This window comes from Pseudorasbora parva, chromosome 1 (assembly GCF_024679245.1).
Source record: "Pseudorasbora parva isolate DD20220531a chromosome 1, ASM2467924v1, whole genome shotgun sequence".
NCBI lineage: Eukaryota > Metazoa > Chordata > Actinopteri > Cypriniformes > Gobionidae > Pseudorasbora > Pseudorasbora parva.
The window spans coordinates 415,001-435,000 of record NC_090172.1 but is presented as its reverse complement, the minus strand read 5'-3'; the positions used below and the strand labels follow the sequence as shown (position 1 = coordinate 435,000).

The 20,000-nt window shown below is 48.3% G+C and overlaps 2 protein-coding genes across 4 annotated transcripts in view; one reads left to right on the top strand and one right to left on the bottom strand.

Annotated features, from left to right (window-relative positions):
* Positions 1 to 18,424, bottom strand: part of LOC137079151 (uncharacterized) — a 20,521-nt gene extending 2,097 nt beyond the window's left edge. For 2 of the 3 annotated variants that reach the window (XR_010905437.1, XM_067447147.1), the window contains exons 1-10: positions 18,059 to 18,418; positions 16,126 to 16,192; positions 15,931 to 16,015; positions 9,052 to 9,310; positions 8,775 to 8,952; positions 4,604 to 4,680; positions 3,886 to 4,066; positions 3,552 to 3,800; positions 2,415 to 2,586; positions 1 to 409 (exon numbers count right to left, since the gene is read on the bottom strand). The exon at positions 1 to 409 is cut by the window's left edge and continues 268 nt beyond it. Coding sequence is in view for 2 of the 3 variants with exons in the window: in XM_067447147.1 (XP_067303248.1) it covers positions 1 to 409; positions 2,415 to 2,586; positions 3,552 to 3,800; positions 3,886 to 4,066; positions 4,604 to 4,680; positions 8,775 to 8,952; positions 9,052 to 9,310; positions 15,931 to 16,015; positions 16,126 to 16,192; positions 18,059 to 18,319 (1,938 nt within the window). In the remaining variant the exon portion in view is untranslated. Of the gene's footprint in view, positions 410 to 2,414; positions 2,587 to 3,551; positions 3,801 to 3,885; positions 4,067 to 4,603; positions 4,681 to 8,774; positions 8,953 to 9,051; positions 9,311 to 15,930; positions 16,016 to 16,125; positions 16,193 to 18,058 lie in introns of all 3 variants that reach the window. The other variant, XM_067447234.1, reaches the window with a different exon arrangement.
* Positions 18,425 to 19,697: 1,273 nt separating this feature from the next.
* The window catches only part of LOC137079329 (serine/threonine-protein phosphatase PP1-beta catalytic subunit), a 13,970-nt gene continuing 13,667 nt past the window's right edge, over positions 19,698 to 20,000 (top strand). Inside the window, exon 1 of the mRNA XM_067447334.1 lies at positions 19,698 to 19,820. Within this exon, the coding sequence (XP_067303435.1) occupies positions 19,769 to 19,820 (52 nt within the window). The 5' untranslated portion in view covers positions 19,698 to 19,768. The remainder of the gene's footprint in view (positions 19,821 to 20,000) is intronic.

Genomic DNA, 20,000 nt, shown 5'->3' with positions numbered 1-20,000 from the left:
AGAGGTCACAGGCTCAGGGTTAGGACTCATCATGCCCTCAGAGGTCACAGGCTCAGGGTTAGGACTCATCATGCCCTCAGAGGTAAAGGGCTCAGGCTTAGGACTCATCATGCCCTCAGAGGTCACAGGCTCAGAGTTAGGACTCATCATGCCCTCAGAGGTCATGGGCTCAAGGTTAGAACTCATCACGCCCTCAGAGGTCACGGGCTCAGGGTTAGGACTCATCATGCCCTCAGAGGTCACATGCTCAGGGTTAGGACTCATCATGCCCTCAGAGGTCACAGGCTCAGGGTTAGGACTCATCATGCCCTCAGAGGTCACAGGCTCAGGCTTAGGACTCATCATGCCCTCAGAGGTCACGGGCTCAGGGTTAGCATTCTCATTGAAATGCATAGCCGCGAGATAAAGCCTAGAGAGATACATGGAAAAAATTAATTGATAAATGTACTGACAAGTGAATGCAGAGTTGTGGTCAAATTATGACCACAACTCAGAGCAGGTATACTGGGGAAAGGCATTACAGGAGAAGACTCAGAGCAGGTATACTGGGGAAAGGCATTACCGGAGAAGACTCAGAGCAGGTATACTGGGGAAAGGCATTACAGGAGAAGACTCAGAGCGGGTATACTGGGGAAAGGCATTACAGGAGAAGACTCAGAGCAGGTGTACTGGGGACAGGCATTACAGGAGAAGACTCAGAGCGGGTATACTGGGGAAAGGCATTACAGGAGAAGACTCAGAGCGGGTATACTGGGGAAAGGCATTACAGGAGAAGACTCAGAGCAGGTGTACTGGGGAAAGGCATTACAGGAGAAGACTCAGAGCGGGTATACTGGGGAAAGGCATTACAGGAGAAGACTCAGAGCAGGTGTACTGGGGACAGGCATTACAGGAGAAGACTCAGAGCAGGTATACTGGGGAAAGGCATTACAGGAGAAGACTCAGAGCAGGTATACTGGGGAAAGGCATTACAGGAGAAGACTCAGAGCGGGTATACTGGGGAAAGGCATTACAGGAGAAGACTCAGAGCAGGTATACTGGGGAAAGGGATTACAGGAGAAGACTCAGAGCAGGTATACTGGGGAAAGGCATTACAGGAGAAGACTCAGAGCAGGTATACTGGGGAAAGGCATTACAGGAGAAGACTCAGAGCAGGTATACTGGGGAAAGGCATTACAGGAGAAGACTCAGAGCAGGTACACTGGGGAAAGGCATTACAGGAGAAGACTCAGAGCAGGTATACTGGGGAAAGGCATTACAGGAGAAGACTCAGAGCAGGTACACTGGGGAAAGGCATTACAGGAGAAGACTCAGAGCAGGTATACTGGGGAAAGGCATTACAGGAGAAGACTCAGAGCAGGTATACTGGGGAAAGGCATTACAGGAGAAGACTCAGAGCAGGTATACTGGGGAAAGGCATTACAGGAGAAGACTCAGAGCAGGTATACTGGGGAAAGGCATTACAGGAGAAGACTCAGAGCAGGTACACTGGGGAAAGGCATTACAGGAGAAGACTCAGAGCAGGTATACTGGGGAAAGGCATTACAGGAGAAGACTCAGAGCAGGTATACTGGGGAAAGGCATTACAGGAGAAGACTCAGAGCAGGTATACTGGGGAAAGGGATTACAGGAGAAGACTCAGAGCAGGTATACTGGGGAAAGGCATTACAGGAGAAGACTCAGAGCAGGTATACTGGGGAAAGGGATTACAGGAGAAGACTCAGAGCGGGTATACTGGGGAAAGGCATTACAGGAGAAGACTCAGAGCAGGTATACTGGGGAAAGGCATTACAGGAGAAGACTCAGAGCAGGTATACTGGGGAAAGGCATTACAGGAGAAGACTCAGAGCGGGTACACTGGGGAAAGGCATTACAGGAGAAGACTCAGAGCAGATATACTGGGGAAAGGCATTACAGGAGAAGACTCAGAGCAGGTATACTGGGGAAAGGCATTACAGGAGAAGACTCAGAGCAGGTATACTGGGGAAAGGGATTACAGGGATTAGAGGACAAGAGCTGGGATCTGACAGATCTGAGAGAGTCTGTGTGGAGGAATGGGCTTTGATCTCTGAACTCATCAGGCATTACAGGAGAAGACTCTCTGATGGGGCAACAATAATTGTGCCAATAATTGTGTCCGTGTTTTGGAGAAAAGCATTTATTTCATGGTGAGATTTCCCACTATCAATTATTTTACTTCAATGAAAGGTTAGATTTTGGTGATTTATAAAAAAAAAAGACAAGATCAAAAGAATAAACAATGGAGATTTATTTTCACATCTGCCTTTGATCATATTTACCAGGGGTGACAATAATTCTGACCATAACTGTCTGAAAAATAAGGCCATATTTCCATCATGTGTTTGTCTTGATAACTCTGATGTTTTAATGCGAAGTACCCCAATGACTATCACCTGCATAGCCGTCCAATGAAAGGCAACGCAAGATTGTTGGGGGCGAATCTCCGGACGACCCTGTGGAATGCCTCGAGAGCTGAAGTGTGATGCTGGTGGCTCAGCTTTCCCACATCTCGGAGAACCCTTTGGTTCAGGAGCAGCTTCTCCAGCTTATACAGGACCCTGGAGCCTGAATGGGAAATAAGAGAGCAGGATCAGGGGCCGTATGATATTTGGCACACTGATAGAGGACAGTCACCAGAGTAAATCGAGTCTCTAACTCAATTTCTTCTAGCGCCACCTACTGTCCAACCTTTGACTGTTACAAACCTTTGAACCGTAAGGGCTAGAAACCCGAAACTCTGTGTCTTCAGACAATGCTGACAAAAAGGTTTTGGCATTCGAGTCAATTGGTCAAACTGTTCTCGGATAACGCGCAAATTAATCTGACGAAGTGCCTTCCTAAATGAACATGCAGCTATATCTCTTCAACGCTTTAACGAATACTGTCCAAACTTCTGAATGTTTTGGCTGATATCTAGTCTCTTTAGATTTGCTGCATCATACCAAGTTACGATATTTTCCCATATTGGACATTTTGGCCGAAAGCCATTTTTAATGTTGTCATAAATTTTTTATATTTTATGAACGCATTGGCGTAACATTACGAAACTTGGTATGTGTCTTCGACACCAACCCCTGAACGTACTCAAAACGTTTTGTGGCAGCGCCACCTTATGGTCAAAAGTTTCAGACACCGAGAACATCAATACCAATTTTGCCATATTTGACCAAACTTTTTCAAACTCCTCCTGGACCGTTTATCTGAGTTTCACCAAAATCTAATTGTATCATATTCAGACTGTGCTGACAAAAAGTTATGGATTTTGTGACGATAGATGAGACGAATTTGAGGTGTGATCCCAAAATGACTGAGGCTGTATCTCTGCGATGCTTTGAAATAATTTCACCAAAATGTGTGTGTCATTGTGACCTCACCACCTCAGTGTGGTCACAGCGCCACCTATTGGGCGAAAGATAATTTAACCAGTGACTATATTTCAGATTTTTGGTGCCCTGTTATATTCAGTAATTGTGTTTCTAATGCTTCAAATGAAGACTTTGTTTTACACATAGGAAGTAACGGACACACACCTGGTTTTAGCCATTTCCCGGGGCGTCTGGACACTCTGTGTGGATGAGCACATGTGGGGAACATTGGGTCGTCATGTGTGTGCATGTTCTGCATGTGATTGACTAAACTCTTCCACTTAGCAACTCTCTCAGGTCCGTCCTGTGAAGACACGCATGACCAGAACATGTGATTCTTTACACTCAGAAGCCACTTCAGCAGCACCTGGCAGTCTTTGTGTCGGGACAGCTTCTCCAGTTTCTTCAACAGCTCTGCAAAAGTCAACAAAATGAGAATCAGAAGCATATAAATGAATTGAAATAACAAAATAATCATGTACAATATGAATCTGATTACCCTTCTGGAGGTGCCAGAAAGCATAGTAGTGTTTGACCCTTCTCTGGCCCAGATCCTGGTGCAGGTGTGTGTGGCGATTGGTCACCATATAGTTCACATTTATCCTGTTGGACTCCAGAAGATCCAGAGCTCTCCGAAATCCTTCCTTCTCCATGTGTGCACGGCCTCCGACTCCGCTGCTCTTTGACCAATCAAACGCAACTTACAAACCACATCCAATCCGGAAGCGGGACTACACACTGCAAAAAATGCTCTTCTTATTTAGTATTTTTGTCTTGTTTCCAGTCCAAATATCTAAATATTGCTAAATCAAGATGCATTTACTAGATGAGTAAAATTACAAGATATTTTTGCTTGTTTTCTGGGGAAAAATATCAAAATGAGTTTTTGCTTAAAACAGGCAAAATTATCTGCCAATGGGGTGAAAAAAATAATGTTGTTTCTGTTTGGGACGGTAACAAAAAACAAGATTTCAAACAGAAGTAGGATTATTTTTCTCACCCCATTGGCAGATCATTTTGCCTGTGTTAAGCAAAAACTCACTTCATTTTGATTTTATTTTCAACAAAACAAGTACAAATATCTCATGTCGTTTTAGTAATCTAGTAAATGCATCTTGATTTAAGAATTGTTAGTTATTTAGACTGGAAACAAGACAACATTACTGAGTAAGAAGAGCATTTTTTGCAGTGCAGTATGTACAGGAGGAGAGGGTTACCTGGACCAGCTGGACATCAAGGACTCGATTGCTTCCCAGGTGCATTAAAGTATAGCTGCCATATTTGGCAGAGCCTCCTGAATATAGAACACATATTTAGGTTTGTGCAACTCAAGAACAGTTCATTAGGGGCCGAGCACCGATATATTAGAGTTAGCATTCTTATTGTCATCATTCTTCCAATTCTTCTCTTTAGCTCTTGAGTCTGAAGTTATGATATTTGGCACACTGATAGAGGACACTCTTAAATGTCACCATAGCAAATCTTTATCGCATTCTGTCCAAACTTGGTACAGGTCATCACAAGCATGACCTGAGGCTACATGCAGCGTTTCAGCACAGCGCCCCCTAGTGGTGCGGAGATACGGAAAATGGCTATTTTTGCTTATAACTTCTGAACAGTTTGCCTGAAAGGTAGTCTCGTTAGATTCTCGTCATGCCAAGTTAAATGATATCCAAATTTCTCACATCTGCCATTTTGTATCCTATATTTTATGAACGCATTGGCGTATCGCTACGAAACTCGGTATGAGTCGTCGGCACGATGCCCTGATGGAGCCCGAGAAGTTTCAGACCAAAAAAAAAGTGATTTACATGCTTATAACTTTGGATGTGGTTGACTTATTTCCATCAGTCATATCCTTAGATTTCTGAATCCTTGCCGAGTCCAACGATACCAACCATGCTAGGTTTCCCCTTACAACTTTTGCAAAACTAATTGGAAAAGGATAAATGTCAAAACTTTGATAGTCGGCAAAAAATGCAATCAAACTTATACATATAAGTGTCTATAAACTAGATATTTTACCAAATTTGACACGCTTATGCATGAGGGCAGTCTGAGGACATGGGTTTCAAACTCATCTTTGGGAATTGACATCGACATTAGGGCAAGGAAATTATCCCAGGTTTCTCATTAATGGTAAACTGGCCCTTTAAGAGTCTGACAGACTGTTGATGTATTTACACAAAATATGACCAATTCATGACATTATACAGTGAATTACAGTTTTATGAATGGATCACAGAAATCATTGAGCCCTGATTTAATGCCATGATGTTGAAGTAAAGCCTGGTTTGAGGCTGGATTGTGAAGCCTGGTTTGAGGCTGGATTGTGAAGCCTGGTTTGAGGTTGGATTGTGAAGCCTGGTTTGAGGCTGGATTGTGAAGCCTGGTTGAGGCTGGATTGTGAAGCCTGGTTGAGGCTGGATTGTGAAGCCTGGTTTGAGGCTGGATTGTAAAGCCTGGTTTGAGGCTGGATTGTGAAGCCTGGTTTGAGGCTGGATTGTGAAGCCTGGTTTGAGGCTGGATTGTGAAGCCTGGTTGAGGCTGGATTGTGAAGTCTGGTTGAGGCTGGATTGTGAAGCCTGGTTTGAGGCTGGATTGTGAAGCCTGGTTTGAGGCTGGATTGTGAAGCCTGGTTTGAGGCTGGATTGTGAAGCCTGGTTGAGGCTGGATTGTGAAGTCTGGTTGAGGCTGGATTGTGAAGCCTGGTTTGAGGCTGAATTGTGAAGCCTGTTTTGAGGCGGGATTGTGTAGCCTGGTTTGAGGCTGGATTGTGAAGCCTGTTTTGAGGCTGGATTGTGAAGCCTGGTTGAGGCTGGATTGTGAAGCCTGGTTGAGGCTGGATTGTGAAGCCTGGTTTGAGGCTGGATTGTGAAGCCGGGTTTGAGGCTGGATTGTGAAGCCTGTTTTGAGGCTGGATTGTGAAGCCTGGTTGAGGCTGGATTGTGAAGTCTGGTTGAGGCTGGATTGTGAAGCCTGGTTTGAGGCTGAATTGTGAAGCCTGGTTTGAGGCTGGATTGTGAAGCCTGTTTTGAGGCTGGATTGTGAAGCCTGTTTTGAGGCTGGATTGTGAAGCCTGGTTGAGGCTGGATTGTGAAGCCTGGTTGAGGCTGGATTGTGAAGCCTGGTTGAGGCTGGATTGTGAAGCCTGTTTTGAGGTTGGATTGTGAAGCCTGGTTTGAGGCTGGATTGTGAAGCCTGGTTGAGGCTGGATTGTGTAGCCTGGTTTGAGGCTGGATTGTGAAGCCTGGTTTGAGGTTGGATTGTGAAGCCTGTTTTGAGGTTGGATTGTGAAGCCTGTTTTGAGGCTGGATTGTGAAGCCTGGTTTGAGGCTGGATTGTGAAGCCTGGTTTGAGGCTGGATTGTGAAGCCTGTTTTGAGGCTGGATTGTGAAGCCTGTTTTGAGGCTGGATTGTGAAGCCTGTTTTGAGGCTGGATTGTGAAGCCTGTTTTGAGGCTGGATTGTGGAGCCTGGTTTGAGGCTGGATTGTGAAGCCTGGTTTGAGGCTGGATTGTGAAGCCTGGTTGAGGCTGGATTGTGAAGCCTGGTTTGAGGTTGGATTGTGAAGCCTGGTTGAGGCTGGATTGTGAAGCCTGGTTTGAGGCTGGATTGTGAAGCCTGGTTTGAGGCTGGATTGTGAAGCCTGGTTTGAGGCTGGATTGTGAAGCCTGGTTGAGGCTGGATTGTGAAGCCTGGTTGAGGCTGGATTGTGAAGCCTGTTTTGAGGCTGGATTGTGAAGCCTGTTTTGAGGCTGGATTGTGAAGCCTGGTTGAGGCTGGATTGTGAAGCCTGGTTTGAGGTTGGATTGTGAAGCCTGGTTTGAGGCTGGATTGTGAAGCCTGGTTGAGGCTGGATTGTGAAGCCTGTTTTGAGGCTGGATTGTGAAGCCTGTTTTGAGGCTGGATTGTGAAGCCTGGTTGAGGCTGGATTGTGAAGCCTGGTTGAGGCTGGATTGTGAAGCCTGGTTTGAGGCTGGATTGTGAAGCCTGGTTTGAGGCTGGATTGTGAAGCCTGTTTTGAGGTTGGATTGTGAAGCCTGGTTTGAGGCTGGATTGTGAAGCCTGGTTTGAGGCTGGATTGTGAAGCCTGTTTTGAGGCTGGATTGTGAAGCCTGGTTTGAGGTTGGATTGTGAAGCCTGTTTTGAGGCTGGATTGTGAAGCCTGGTTTGAGGTTGGATTGTGAAGCCTGGTTGAGGCTGGATTGTGAAGCCTGGTTTGAGGTTGGATTGTGAAGCCTGTTTTGAGGCTGGATTGTGAAGCCTGGTTTGAGGCTGGATTGTGAAGCCTGGTTTGAGGCTGGATTGTGAAGCCTGGTTTGAGGCTGGATTGTGAAGCCTGGTTTGAGGCTGGATTGTGAAGCCTGGTTTGAGGCTGGATTGTGAAGCCTGGTTTGAGGTTGGATTGTGAAGCCTGTTTTGAGGCTGGATTGTGAAGCCTGGTTTGAGGTTGGATTGTGAAGCCTGTTTTGAGGCTGGATTGTGAAGCCTGGTTTGAGGTTGGATTGTGAAGCCTGGTTGAGGCTGGATTGTGAAGCCTGGTTTGAGGCTGGATTGTGAAGCCTGGTTTGAGGCTGGATTGTGAAGCCTGTTTTGAGGCTGGATTGTGAAGCCTGGTTGAGGCTGGATTGTGAAGCCTGGTTGAGGCTGGATTGTGAAGCCTGGTTGAGGCTGGATTGTGAAGTCTGGTTGAGGCTGGATTGTGAAGCCTGGTTTGAGGCTGGATTGTGAAGCCTGTTTTGAGGCTGGATTGTGAAGCCTGGTTTGAGGCTGGATTGTGAAGCCTGGTTTGAGGCTGGATTGTGAAGCCTGTTTTGAGGCTGGATTGTGAAGCCTGTTTTGAGGCTGGATTGTGAAGCCTGTTTTGAGGTTGGATTGTGAAGCCTGTTTTGAGGCTGGATTGTGAAGCCTGGTTTGAGGCTGGATTGTGAAGCCTGTTTTGAGGCTGGATTGTGAAGCCTGGTTTGAGGTTGGATTGTGAAGCCTGTTTTGAGGCTGGATTGTGAAGCCTGTTTTGAGGCTGGATTGTGAAGCCTGTTTTGAGGCTGGATTGTGAAGCCTGTTTTGAGGCTGGATTGTAAAGCCTGTTTTGAGGCTGGATTGTGAAGCCTGGTTTGAGGCTGGATTGTGAAGCCTGGTTTGAGGCTGGATTGTGAAGCCTGGTTGAGGCTGGATTGTGAAGCCTGGTTTGAGGTTGGATTGTGAAGCCTGGTTGAGGCTGGATTGTGAAGCCTGGTTTGAGGCTGGATTGTGAAGCCTGTTTTGAGGCTGGATTGTGAAGCCTGTTTTGAGGCTGGATTGTGAAGCCTGTTTTGAGGCTGGATTGTGAAGCCTGTTTTGAGGCTGGATTGTGAAGCCTGTTTTGAGGCTGGATTGTGAAGGTCACCTGTATTGTGAGCCTGCATGTCTCCGCTGAGAGTGAGTCCGGCTCGGGTCCGCAGCGTCTGGAGCTCGGTCTGCTGATCCCGCTTCCACTTCAGCTGCACCGCCGGATCCAGAAACACTCGCACATGCCGGAGGAACGAGGCCTGCCCGTGGGTCTGAAGATTCATCGCCTTACTGACCTGGAGACACAGCAGAGGTGAAGAGATACTCGCACTCACTCACTCTCACGCAAACTCGCTCACTCTCTCACTCTCTCTCTCACTCCCTCTCACACACACCCTGTGCATCTGAGTGAAGGATCCTCCGGTGAAGTGTATGGCTGCAGACAGCTGTAGGTCCCCGAGGGCTGAGCTCCCTCTGACCGGCTGGCTCTGCCATGCTTTAGAGAATCCACAGCGTCCGCAGATCTGCCGGATCGACACGAACCCGCCGCGCCGGCGCCGCCGCACCACACACACACACACACACACGGGACACGTCTGGAACAGCTCCAGCAGACAGCTCTCAAACACCACATACTTCCGCTCGCTGGGGTCACTGCAAGAGACGAGATATCACTGACACACACACTCCTGCAGCACACACACACACACACACACACACACACACACACACACAAGGGACACGTCTGGAACAGCTCCAGCAGACAGCTCTCAAACACCACATACTTCCGCTCGCTGGGGTCACTGCAAGAGATGAGATATCACTGACACACACACACCTGCAGCACACACACACACATACACACACACACACACACACACACACACACACACACACACACACACACACACACACACACACACACACACACACACAGGAGACGTCTGGAACAGCTTCAGCAGCTGGCTCTCAAACACCACATACTTCCACTTGCTGGGGTCACTGCAAGAGACGAGATATAACTGACACACACACACCTGCAGCACACACACACACACTCCAAAAGCGATCACTGGCCGATTGAGATCGGTTTATGAGATCAGCCTTTTCAGAGACCGCTGATCAATCATCCCGAAGCGATCATCGGCCGATTGAGATCGGTTTACGAGATCAGCCTTTTCAGAGGCCGCCGATCAATCATCCCGAAGCGATCATCGGCCGATTGAGATCGGTTTATGAGATCAGCCTTTTCAGAGACCGCAGATCAATCATCCCGAAGCGATCATCGGCCGATTGAGATCGGTTTACGAGATCAGCCTTTTCAGAGGCCGCCGATCAATCATCCCGAAGCGATCAGCGGCCGATTGAGATCGGTTTATGAGATCAGCCTTTTCAGAGACCGCGGATCAATCATCTCGAAGCGATCATCGGCCGATTGAGATCGGTTTACGAGATCAGCCTTTTCAGAGACTGCCGATCAATCATCCCGAAGCGATCATCGGCCGATTGAGATCGGTTTACGAGATCAGCCTTTTCAGAGGCCGCCGATCAATCATCCCGAAGCGATCATCGGCCGATTGAGATCGGTTTACGAGATCAGCCTTTTCAGAGACCGCCGATCAATCATCCCGAAGCGATCATCGGCCGATTGAGATCGGTTTACGAGATCAGCCTTTTCAGAGACCGCCGATCAATCATCCCGAAGCGATCATCGGCCGATTGAGATCGGTTTACGAGATCAGCCTTTTCAGAGACCGCTGATCAATCATCCCGAAGCGATCATCGGCCGATTGAGATCGGTTTATGAGATCAGCCTTTTCAGAGGCCGCCGATCAATCATCCCGAAGCGATCATCGGCCGATTGAGTTCGGTTTATGAGATCAGCCTTTTCAGAGACCGCCGATCAATCATCCCGAAGCGATCATCGGCCGATTGAGATCGGTTTATGAGATCAGCCTTTTCAAAGACCGCCGATCAATCATCCCGAAGCGATCACTGGCCGATTGAGATCGGTTTACGAGATCAGCCTTTTGAGAGGCCGCGGATCAATCATCCCGAAGCGATCATCGGCCGATTGAGATCGGTTTACGAGATCAGCCTTTTAAGAGGCCGCGGATCAATCATCCCGAAGCGATCATCGGCCGATTGAGATCGGTTTACGAGATCAGCCTTTTCAGAGGCCGCGGATCAATCATCCCGAAGCGATCATCGGCCGATTGAGATCGGTTTACGAGATCAGCCTTTTCAGAGGCCGCGGATCAATCATCCCGAAGCGATCATCGGCCGATTGAGATCGGTTTATGAGATCAGCCTTTTCAGAGGCCGCAGATCAATCATCCCGAAGCGATCATCGGCCGATTGAGATCGGTTTATGAGATCAGCCTTTTCAGAGGCCGCCGATCAATCATCCCGAAGCGATTATCGGCCGATTGAGATCGGTTTACGAGATCAGCCTTTTCAGAGACCGCCGATCAATCATCCCGAAGCGATCATCGGCCGATTGAGATCGGTTTATGAGATCAGCCTTTTCAGAGGCCGCCGATCAATCATCCCGAAGCGATCATCGGCCAATTGAGTTCGGTTTATGAGATCAGCCTTTTCAGAGACCGCCGATCAATCATCCCGAAGCGATCATCGGCCGATTGAGATCGGTTTATGAGATCAGCCTTTTCAAAGACCGCCGATCAATCATCCCGAAGCGATCACTGGCCGATTGAGATCGGTTTACGAGATCAGCCTTTTGAGAGGCCGCGGATCAATCATCCCGAAGCGATCACCGGCCGATTGAGATCGGTTTACGAGATCAGCCTTTTAAGAGGCCGCGGATCAATCATCCCGAAGCGATCATCGGCCGATTGAGATCGGTTTACGAGATCAGCCTTTTCAGAGGCCGCGGATCAATCATCCCGAAGCGATCATCGGCCGATTGAGATCGGTTTACGAGATCAGCCTTTTCAGAGGCCGCGGATCAATCATCCCGAAGCGATCATCGGCCGATTGAGATCGGTTTATGAGATCAGCCTTTTCAGAGGCCGCAGATCAATCATCCCGAAGCGATCATCGGCCGATTGAGATCGGTTTATGAGATCAGCCTTTTCAGAGGCCGCCGATCAATCATCCCGAAGCGATTATCGGCCGATTGAGATCGGTTTACGAGATCAGCCTTTTCAGAGACCGCCGATCAATCATCCCGAAGCGATCATCGGCCGATTGAGATCGGTTTATGAGATCAGCCTTTTCAGAGGCCGCCGATCAATCATCCCGAAGCGATCATCGGCCAATTGAGTTCGGTTTATGAGATCAGCCTTTTCAGAGACCGCCGATCAATCATCCCGAAGCGATCATCGGCCGATTGAGATCGGTTTATGAGATCAGCCTTTTCAAAGACCGCCGATCAATCATCCCGAAGCGATCATCGGCCGATTGAGATCGGTTTACGAGATCAGCCTTTTCAGAGGCCGCCGATCAATCATCCCGAAGCGATCAGCGGCCGATTGAGATCGGTTTATGAGATCAGCCTTTTCAGAGACCGCGGATCAATCATCCCGAAGCGATCATCGGCTGATTGAGAACGGTTTATGAGATCAGCCTTTTCAGAGACCGCAGATCAATCATCCCGAAGCGATCATCGGCTGATTGAGAACGGTTTATGAGATCAGCCTTTTCAGAGGCCGCCGATCAATCATCCCGAAGCGATCAGCGGCCGATTGAGATCGGTTTATGAGATCAGCCTTTTCAGAGACCGCGGATCAATCATCTCGAAGCGATCATCGGCCGATTGAGATCGGTTTACGAGATCAGCCTTTTCAGAGACTGCCGATCAATCATCCCGAAGCGATCATCGGCCGATTGAGATCGGTTTACGAGATCAGCCTTTTCAGAGGCCGCCGATCAATCATCCCGAAGCGATCATCGGCCGATTGAGATCGGTTTACGAGATCAGCCTTTTCAGAGACCGCCGATCAATCATCCCGAAGCGATCATCGGCCGATTGAGATCGGTTTACGAGATCAGCCTTTTCAGAGACCGCCGATCAATCATCCCGAAGCGATCATCGGCCGATTGAGATCGGTTTACGAGATCAGCCTTTTCAGAGACCGCTGATCAATCATCCCGAAGCGATCATCGGCCGATTGAGATCGGTTTATGAGATCAGCCTTTTCAGAGGCCGCCGATCAATCATCCCGAAGCGATCATCGGCCGATTGAGTTCGGTTTATGAGATCAGCCTTTTCAGAGACCGCCGATCAATCATCCCGAAGCGATCATCGGCCGATTGAGATCGGTTTATGAGATCAGCCTTTTCAAAGACCGCCGATCAATCATCCCGAAGCGATCACTGGCCGATTGAGATCGGTTTACGAGATCAGCCTTTTGAGAGGCCGCGGATCAATCATCCCGAAGCGATCATCGGCCGATTGAGATCGGTTTACGAGATCAGCCTTTTCAGAGGCCGCGGATCAATCATCCCGAAGCGATCATCGGCCGATTGAGATCGGTTTATGAGATCAGCCTTTTCAGAGGCCGCAGATCAATCATCCCGAAGCGATCATCGGCCGATTGAGATCGGTTTAAGAGATCAGCCTTTTCAGAGACCGCTGATCAATCATCCCGAAGCGATCATCGGCCGATTGAGATCGGTTTACGAGATCAGCCTTTTCAGAGGCCGCGGATCAATCATCCCGAAGCGATCATCGGCCGATTGAGATCGGTTTACGAGATCAGCCTTTTCAGAGGCCGCAGATCAATCATCCCGAAGCGATCATCGGCCGATTGAGATCGGTTTATGAGATCAGCCTTTTCAGAGGCCGCCGATCAATCATCCCGAAGCGATTATCGGCCGATTGAGATCGGTTTACGAGATCAGCCTTTTCAGAGAACGCCGATCAATCATTCCGAAGCGATCATCGGCCGATTGAGATCGGTTTACGAGATCAGCCTTTTCAGAGACCGCCGATCAATCATCCCGAAGCGATCATCGGCCGATTGAGATCGGTTTATGAGATCAGCCTTTTCAGAGGCCGCCGATCAATCATCCCGAAGCGATCATCGGCCGATTGAGTTCGGTTTATGAGATCAGCCTTTTCAGAGACCGCCGATCAATCATCCCGAAGCGATCATCGGCCGATTGAGATCGGTTTATGAGATCAGCCTTTTCAAAGACCGCCGATCAATCATCCCGAAGCGATCACTGGCCGATTGAGATCGGTTTACGAGATCAGCCTTTTGAGAGGCCGCGGATCAATCATCCCGAAGCGATCATCGGCCGATTGAGATCGGTTTACGAGATCAGCCTTTTCAGAGGCCGCGGATCAATCATCCCGAAGCGATCATCGGCCGATTGAGATCAGTTTACGAGATCAGCCTTTTCAGAGGCCGCGGATCAATCATCCCGAAGCGATCATCGGCCGATTGAGATCGGTTTACGAGATCAGCCTTTTCAGAGGCCGCGGATCAATCATCCCGAAGCGATCATCGGCCGATTGAGATCGGTTTACGAGATCAGCCTTTTCAGAGGCCGCAGATCAATCATCCCGAAGCGATCATCGGCCGATTGAGATCGGTTTACGAGATCAGCCTTTTCAGAGGCCGCGGATCAATCATCCCGAAGCGATCATCGGCCGATTGAGATCGGTTTACGAGATCAGCCTTTTCAGAGACCGCCGATCAATCATCCCGAAGCGATCATCGGCTGATTGAGATCGGTTTACGCGATCAGCCTTTTCAGAGACCGCGGATCAATCATCCCGAAGCGATCATCGGCCGATTGAGATCGGTTTACGAGATCAGCCTTTTCAGAGGCCGCCGATCAATCATCCCGAAGCGATCATCGGCCGATTGAGAACGGTTTACGAGATCAGCCTTTTCAGAGACCGCGGATCAATCATCCCGAAGCGATCATCGGCTGATTGAGATCGGTTTATGAGATCAGCCTTTTCAGAGACCGCCGATCAATCATCCCGAAGCGATCATCGGCTGATTGAGATCGGTTTATGAGATCAGCCTTTTCAGAGACCGCGGATCAATCATCCCGAAGCGATCATCGGCTGATTGAGATCGGTTTACGAGATCAGCCTTTTCAGAGGCCGCCGATCAATCATCCCGAAGCGATCATCGGCCGATTGAGATCGGTTTATGAGATCAGCCTTTTCAGAGGCCGCAGATCAATCATCCCGAAGCGATCATCGGCCGATTGAGATCGGTTTATGAGATCAGCCTTTTCAGAGACCGCTGATCAATCATCCCGAAGCGATCATCGGCTGATTGAGATCGGTTTATGAGATCAGCCTTTTCAGAGGCCGCGGATCAATCATCCCGAAGCGATCATCGGCCGATTGAGATCGGTTTAAGAGATCAGCCTTTTCAGAGACCGCGGATCAATCATCCCGAAGCGATCATCGGCCGATTGAGATCGGTTTAAGAGATCAGCCTTTTCAGAGACCGCCGATCAATCATCCCGAAGCGATCATCGGCTGATTGAGATCGGTTTACGAGATCAGCCTTTTCAGAGCCCGCAGATCAATCATCCCGAAGCGATCATCGGCTGATTGAGATCGGTTTATGAGATCAGCCTTTTCAGAGGCCGCAGATCAATCATCCCGAAGCGATCATCGGCCGATTGAGATCGGTTTATGAGATCAGCCTTTTCAGAGGCCGCAGATCAATCATCCCGAAGCGATCATCGGCTGATTGAGATCGGTTTATGAGATCAGCCTTTTCAGAGGCCGCCGATCAATCATCCCGAAGCGATCATCGGCCGATTGAGATCGGTTTACGAGATCAGCCTTTTCAGAGACCGCCGATCAATCATCCCGAAGCGATTATCGGCCGATTGAGATCGGTTTATGAGATCAGCCTTTTCAGAGACCGCCGATCAATCATCCCGAAGCGATCACCGGCCGATTGAGATCGGTTTACGAGATCAGCCTTTTCAGAGGCCGCCGATCAATCATCCCGAAGCGATCACCGGCCGATTGAGATCGGTTTACGAGATCAGCCTTTTCAGAGACCGCCGATCAATCATCCCGAAGCGATTATCGGCCGATTGAGATCGGTTTATGAGATCAGCCTTTTCAGAGGCCGCCGATCAATCATCCCGAAGCGATCATAGGCCGATTGAGATCGGTTTATGAGATCAGCCTTTTCAGAGACCGCAGATCAATCAGAGCACCACTACTTGTAATACCTGTGTCATGCCCATGTCATTATTCACATTTGTGTCCTGATATTTAAAAAAAAACAAGCACACACACACACACACACACACACACTCACCTGCTCGCAGAAGGCTGGTGTGTTTCCTCCTCCTCTATGCGGGGCCTTTTGCCAGCGAGACGCCGCCACATCTCAACACACACACCTGTTGCCAGGGGACAAAAATGAGCATTATTGGCTGTAGGTGACCTGAGCTCTATAATAATGATAAAGGGTAAAGATCTCTCTCTCTCACACACACACACACACACACACCTCCTGTCTGAGTGGCGGCGTCCTTCAGAGACGGAGCGGAGCGGCACTGAACACCTGCAGATGAGCTCTAGAAACACACACACACACACACACACACACACACACACAACTCAAGGTCAAGGTATTATTTATCGTCTCCCTTAGGAGAAATTTGTTTTAGATGAAAGAACTGCTGCAACGTCAACACAACACATATACATACAACATAAACAGCCATTCTAATCATATAATCCTATATCATAAAAAACTGTACAAACTGTAAAATTAATTACGTAAAAAGGTAAATAAAATAAAAACAAACCCTCAGCACCCCTCAGTCACCTATTGTATCCACCGTTGCAGTTTCCCATCCTGCTGCAACGGCTTGTGCAGTCTGTGTTTACCCGTGACTATCTTACAGTTAAATGAAACTGGCCTACAGTTAAACTACAGTCTATAAAACAGCTCTAAAGTCTGGATCCCATGAATTAAGGACAAAGGTTTTTTTCCTCTTTAAAAGTTTTATTAACTTTTTTGATAGATCTAATTAAATTATTTAATTATATTTCAATGATAGCCTTATGAAAGATAGATATCAGTGTCTTACTTAAATGATGTGTTAACTCTTGAAAGATATGATTGTTCAACCCAAAGATGTGATCATTTACTCACCCTAATGTCAGTCCAAACCTAGATTAATGTATTTCTGTGGAGCATAAAATAATTTGAGTCTGTTTCTTTGTTCATACAATATTCAAAGGGTAGCCTAACCAACATTCTTCAAAACATCTCCTTTTGTGTTTCCCAGAAAAGAAGTAAATTTACTTCACTGCATCCCATCTCAAAATCATCAGTGCTTTGCTGCCGAGGGCATTTCTGTGACAAAAAAGCAATATTAAGTTTATCTGCATTTGCAGCAAATTCGCTGATATTTATCATTATTTGTCCTTGTGCTAGTTTTATTGATATGCTCCAATGTAAGGCCCCAACCCCAGCAAAAACACTCACGGGGAACTCACGGGCCGGATGGGCTGGGGATGCCAGAGCCGAATGTTAGCCCCAGTCCAGCCCTGGTGGAATTTAATGTGTGTGCATCGTTATTATACTGATCTGAAAGTCACAAAAATGACATTGTGGGTGTTTATTGAACTGGGCACGGGTATGCTGTGATCACTACTGCATGGTTTACTGTAACACACACCAAACACACAACACGGGAACGGGAGTCATTCTGGGATCGGGATCGGGACGGGAGAGGTTTGAAAAAGCACCGTGTCAGCCTCTAGTTTGTATTAAGATGAGCTCTCAGGAAAGACATCTTCATCATCATCATCATCATCATCATCATCATCATCTTCATCCGCTTGTTCTTCAAGGCAGCAGTAAGTTTGTGTTATTGTAGTAACCAATGATATCGATAAAAGCTGTACCCATGTGCAGTGTGCAACAGTTCTGGCTTTATTTGACACATTAATTATTTTCAAAAGTTTTATGTATATCAACAGTGGCGTAACTTTGTTAAAAAGTAGGTGGGACGTGTGTGTGTGTGTGTGTGTGTGTGTGTGTGTGTGTGTGTGTGTGTGTGTATGTCACGCACGCGCTCTCTCGCTCTCTCTCTCTCTCACACACAGAGTCCCCTCACCGGCTCTCTCTCCCTCTCACACACACTGACACACACACACACACATACACACACACACACACACACACACACACACACACACACACACACACACACACACACACTCTCTCTCTCTCTCTCCCTCTCACACACACACACACACACACACACACACACACACACACACACACACACACACACTCTCTCTCTCTCTCCCTCTCACACACACAGGGTCCCCTCACCGGCTCTCTCTCTCCCTCTCTCTCTCTCTCACACACACACACACAAACTCTCTCTCTCTCTCTCCCTCTCACACACACAGGGTCCCCTCACCGGCTCTCTCTCCGGCTCTGTGGCCGTCGGCACCGCTCCCTCTCTCAGCCTCAGCCGGTCCGCGAACCCGGCGTCGAACTGGGCCTTGTTGATGAAGCTGTCGTGGCTGAAGTGTCGCGCGCACACGAACACACTCGCGCAGCTGCGGCTCTGCCCCGGGAACACGCAGCGCGTCCACAGCTCGCGGAGCGCGGGATTCTTCGGGAAGCTGAACAGCGCGAGCTTGTCCCCGCAGCCGAACACACACTTCTTCGGAGACATCGCGGAGGAAAAACAAAACGACAAACCTCGCTCGCTCAGGGCTTCCGTAACTCACGCTGGTGCGCATGCGCGTGCACGAGAACTGGCCATAGATGGAGCGCCGCCCTCTATGACGTCATACAGGGTCATCCTCGCTGCGTTCACACCAAACGCGAATTGAGCGTCAACACATTTTGAATCCATGCGTGCGTCGGCAGCAAATTGAACGCGCGTAGAAATCGAGCATTTGAAGCGCAATAGACGCGCGTTAAAGGCGCTCCAGGTGAAATATCTCCTCAAACTCCACTCTGCCTCTTTTCATTTTCAAAAAAATATACATTAAGCATTAACAGCCACACATGTGGTTCCGCCAACCTGGATTATCTTCACTGCATGTATATTTAAATAACATATAAAGTTATGAAACTTCACTTCAGTCAAAACAATTAATGGGTTTCAGCCGCGGCCGCCATCTTTAGGACCTTTGCGTAGCGTAGCCGGTTACGCCCCTGCAGACCGCAGACAGACCCGTCGGAACAGAACTAAGACTAGACTGCATTAGGGAAAGCTTTTCCCATCCCTGTTGCAGTTTTCTGTTCAACAATTCCAGTCCCATCAGCACTGCACTCACAATAATTTATGTACAATCATTCTGGGCATTCACTCATCACTAACCCAAAGAAAAACTGAATAGTTGAACACAAAGTCGTGCGTTTGTGTGAGTCGTGTGTTTGTGTGAGTTGTGTGTTTGTGTGAGTCGTGTGTTTGTGTGAGTTGTGTGTTTGTGTGAGTCGTGTGTTTGTGTGAGTTGTGTGTTTGTGTGAGTCGTGTGTTTGTGTGAGTTGTGTGTTTGTGTGAGTTGTGTGTGCATGGGTTAATACAAGAAGAGTAAAATACTTTATTAATACACAGGCAATAGAAAAAGGGTGTGCCCACACTTTGACAATTGGTTGCTCAGGATGAATGGATGTGTGTGCGATGCATTGCTTTGGACAGCAGGTGTCACTAGCACTGTTTCATGAGGCTTCAGGTAAATGAACCTTTTGGTGAAGCAATGGGACGGAAAGCTGCCTCAGTGGGTCAGGAAGCTCCATTTGGCCATCACTAGATGTAGGCCTACATAATAATTACATTATAATTAAATAATAATTACATAATTACATTATTATGTTTATCTATGATCGGAAAGATTTCACACGCCAAAATAGCACACCTCATATAATCACGTGTCACACACACACACACACACACACACACACACACACACACACACACACACACACACACACACACACACACACACACACACACACACACACACACACACACACGTGTGTTATTGTGTATAGTATCGGCGCTGTTATGCGATGTTGAGTAAATTGCGTGTACTTCTCTGAAGGTCAGGAGCCTCGGGCGCGCGCGTCGGGCGCGCGCTGTGAGGGAGCGCGGGCGGGTGTCAGTCAGTCAGTCATGGCGGAGGGGGAGCTGGACGTGGATTCTCTGATCTCCAGACTATTGGAGGGTGAGCTCTTCCTCTCGTGTGTGTGTGTGTGTGTGTGTGTGTGTGTGTGCGTGATCGGTTGCGCTCATTCGCGCGGGTTCCGAGGGAAAGGCCCGTGTGTGTGTGTGTGTGTGTGTGTGTCTCGGCCTGCGACAACACCGCGGGATCATGTCACCTCAGAGTCCGTGATATGGTGGTGTG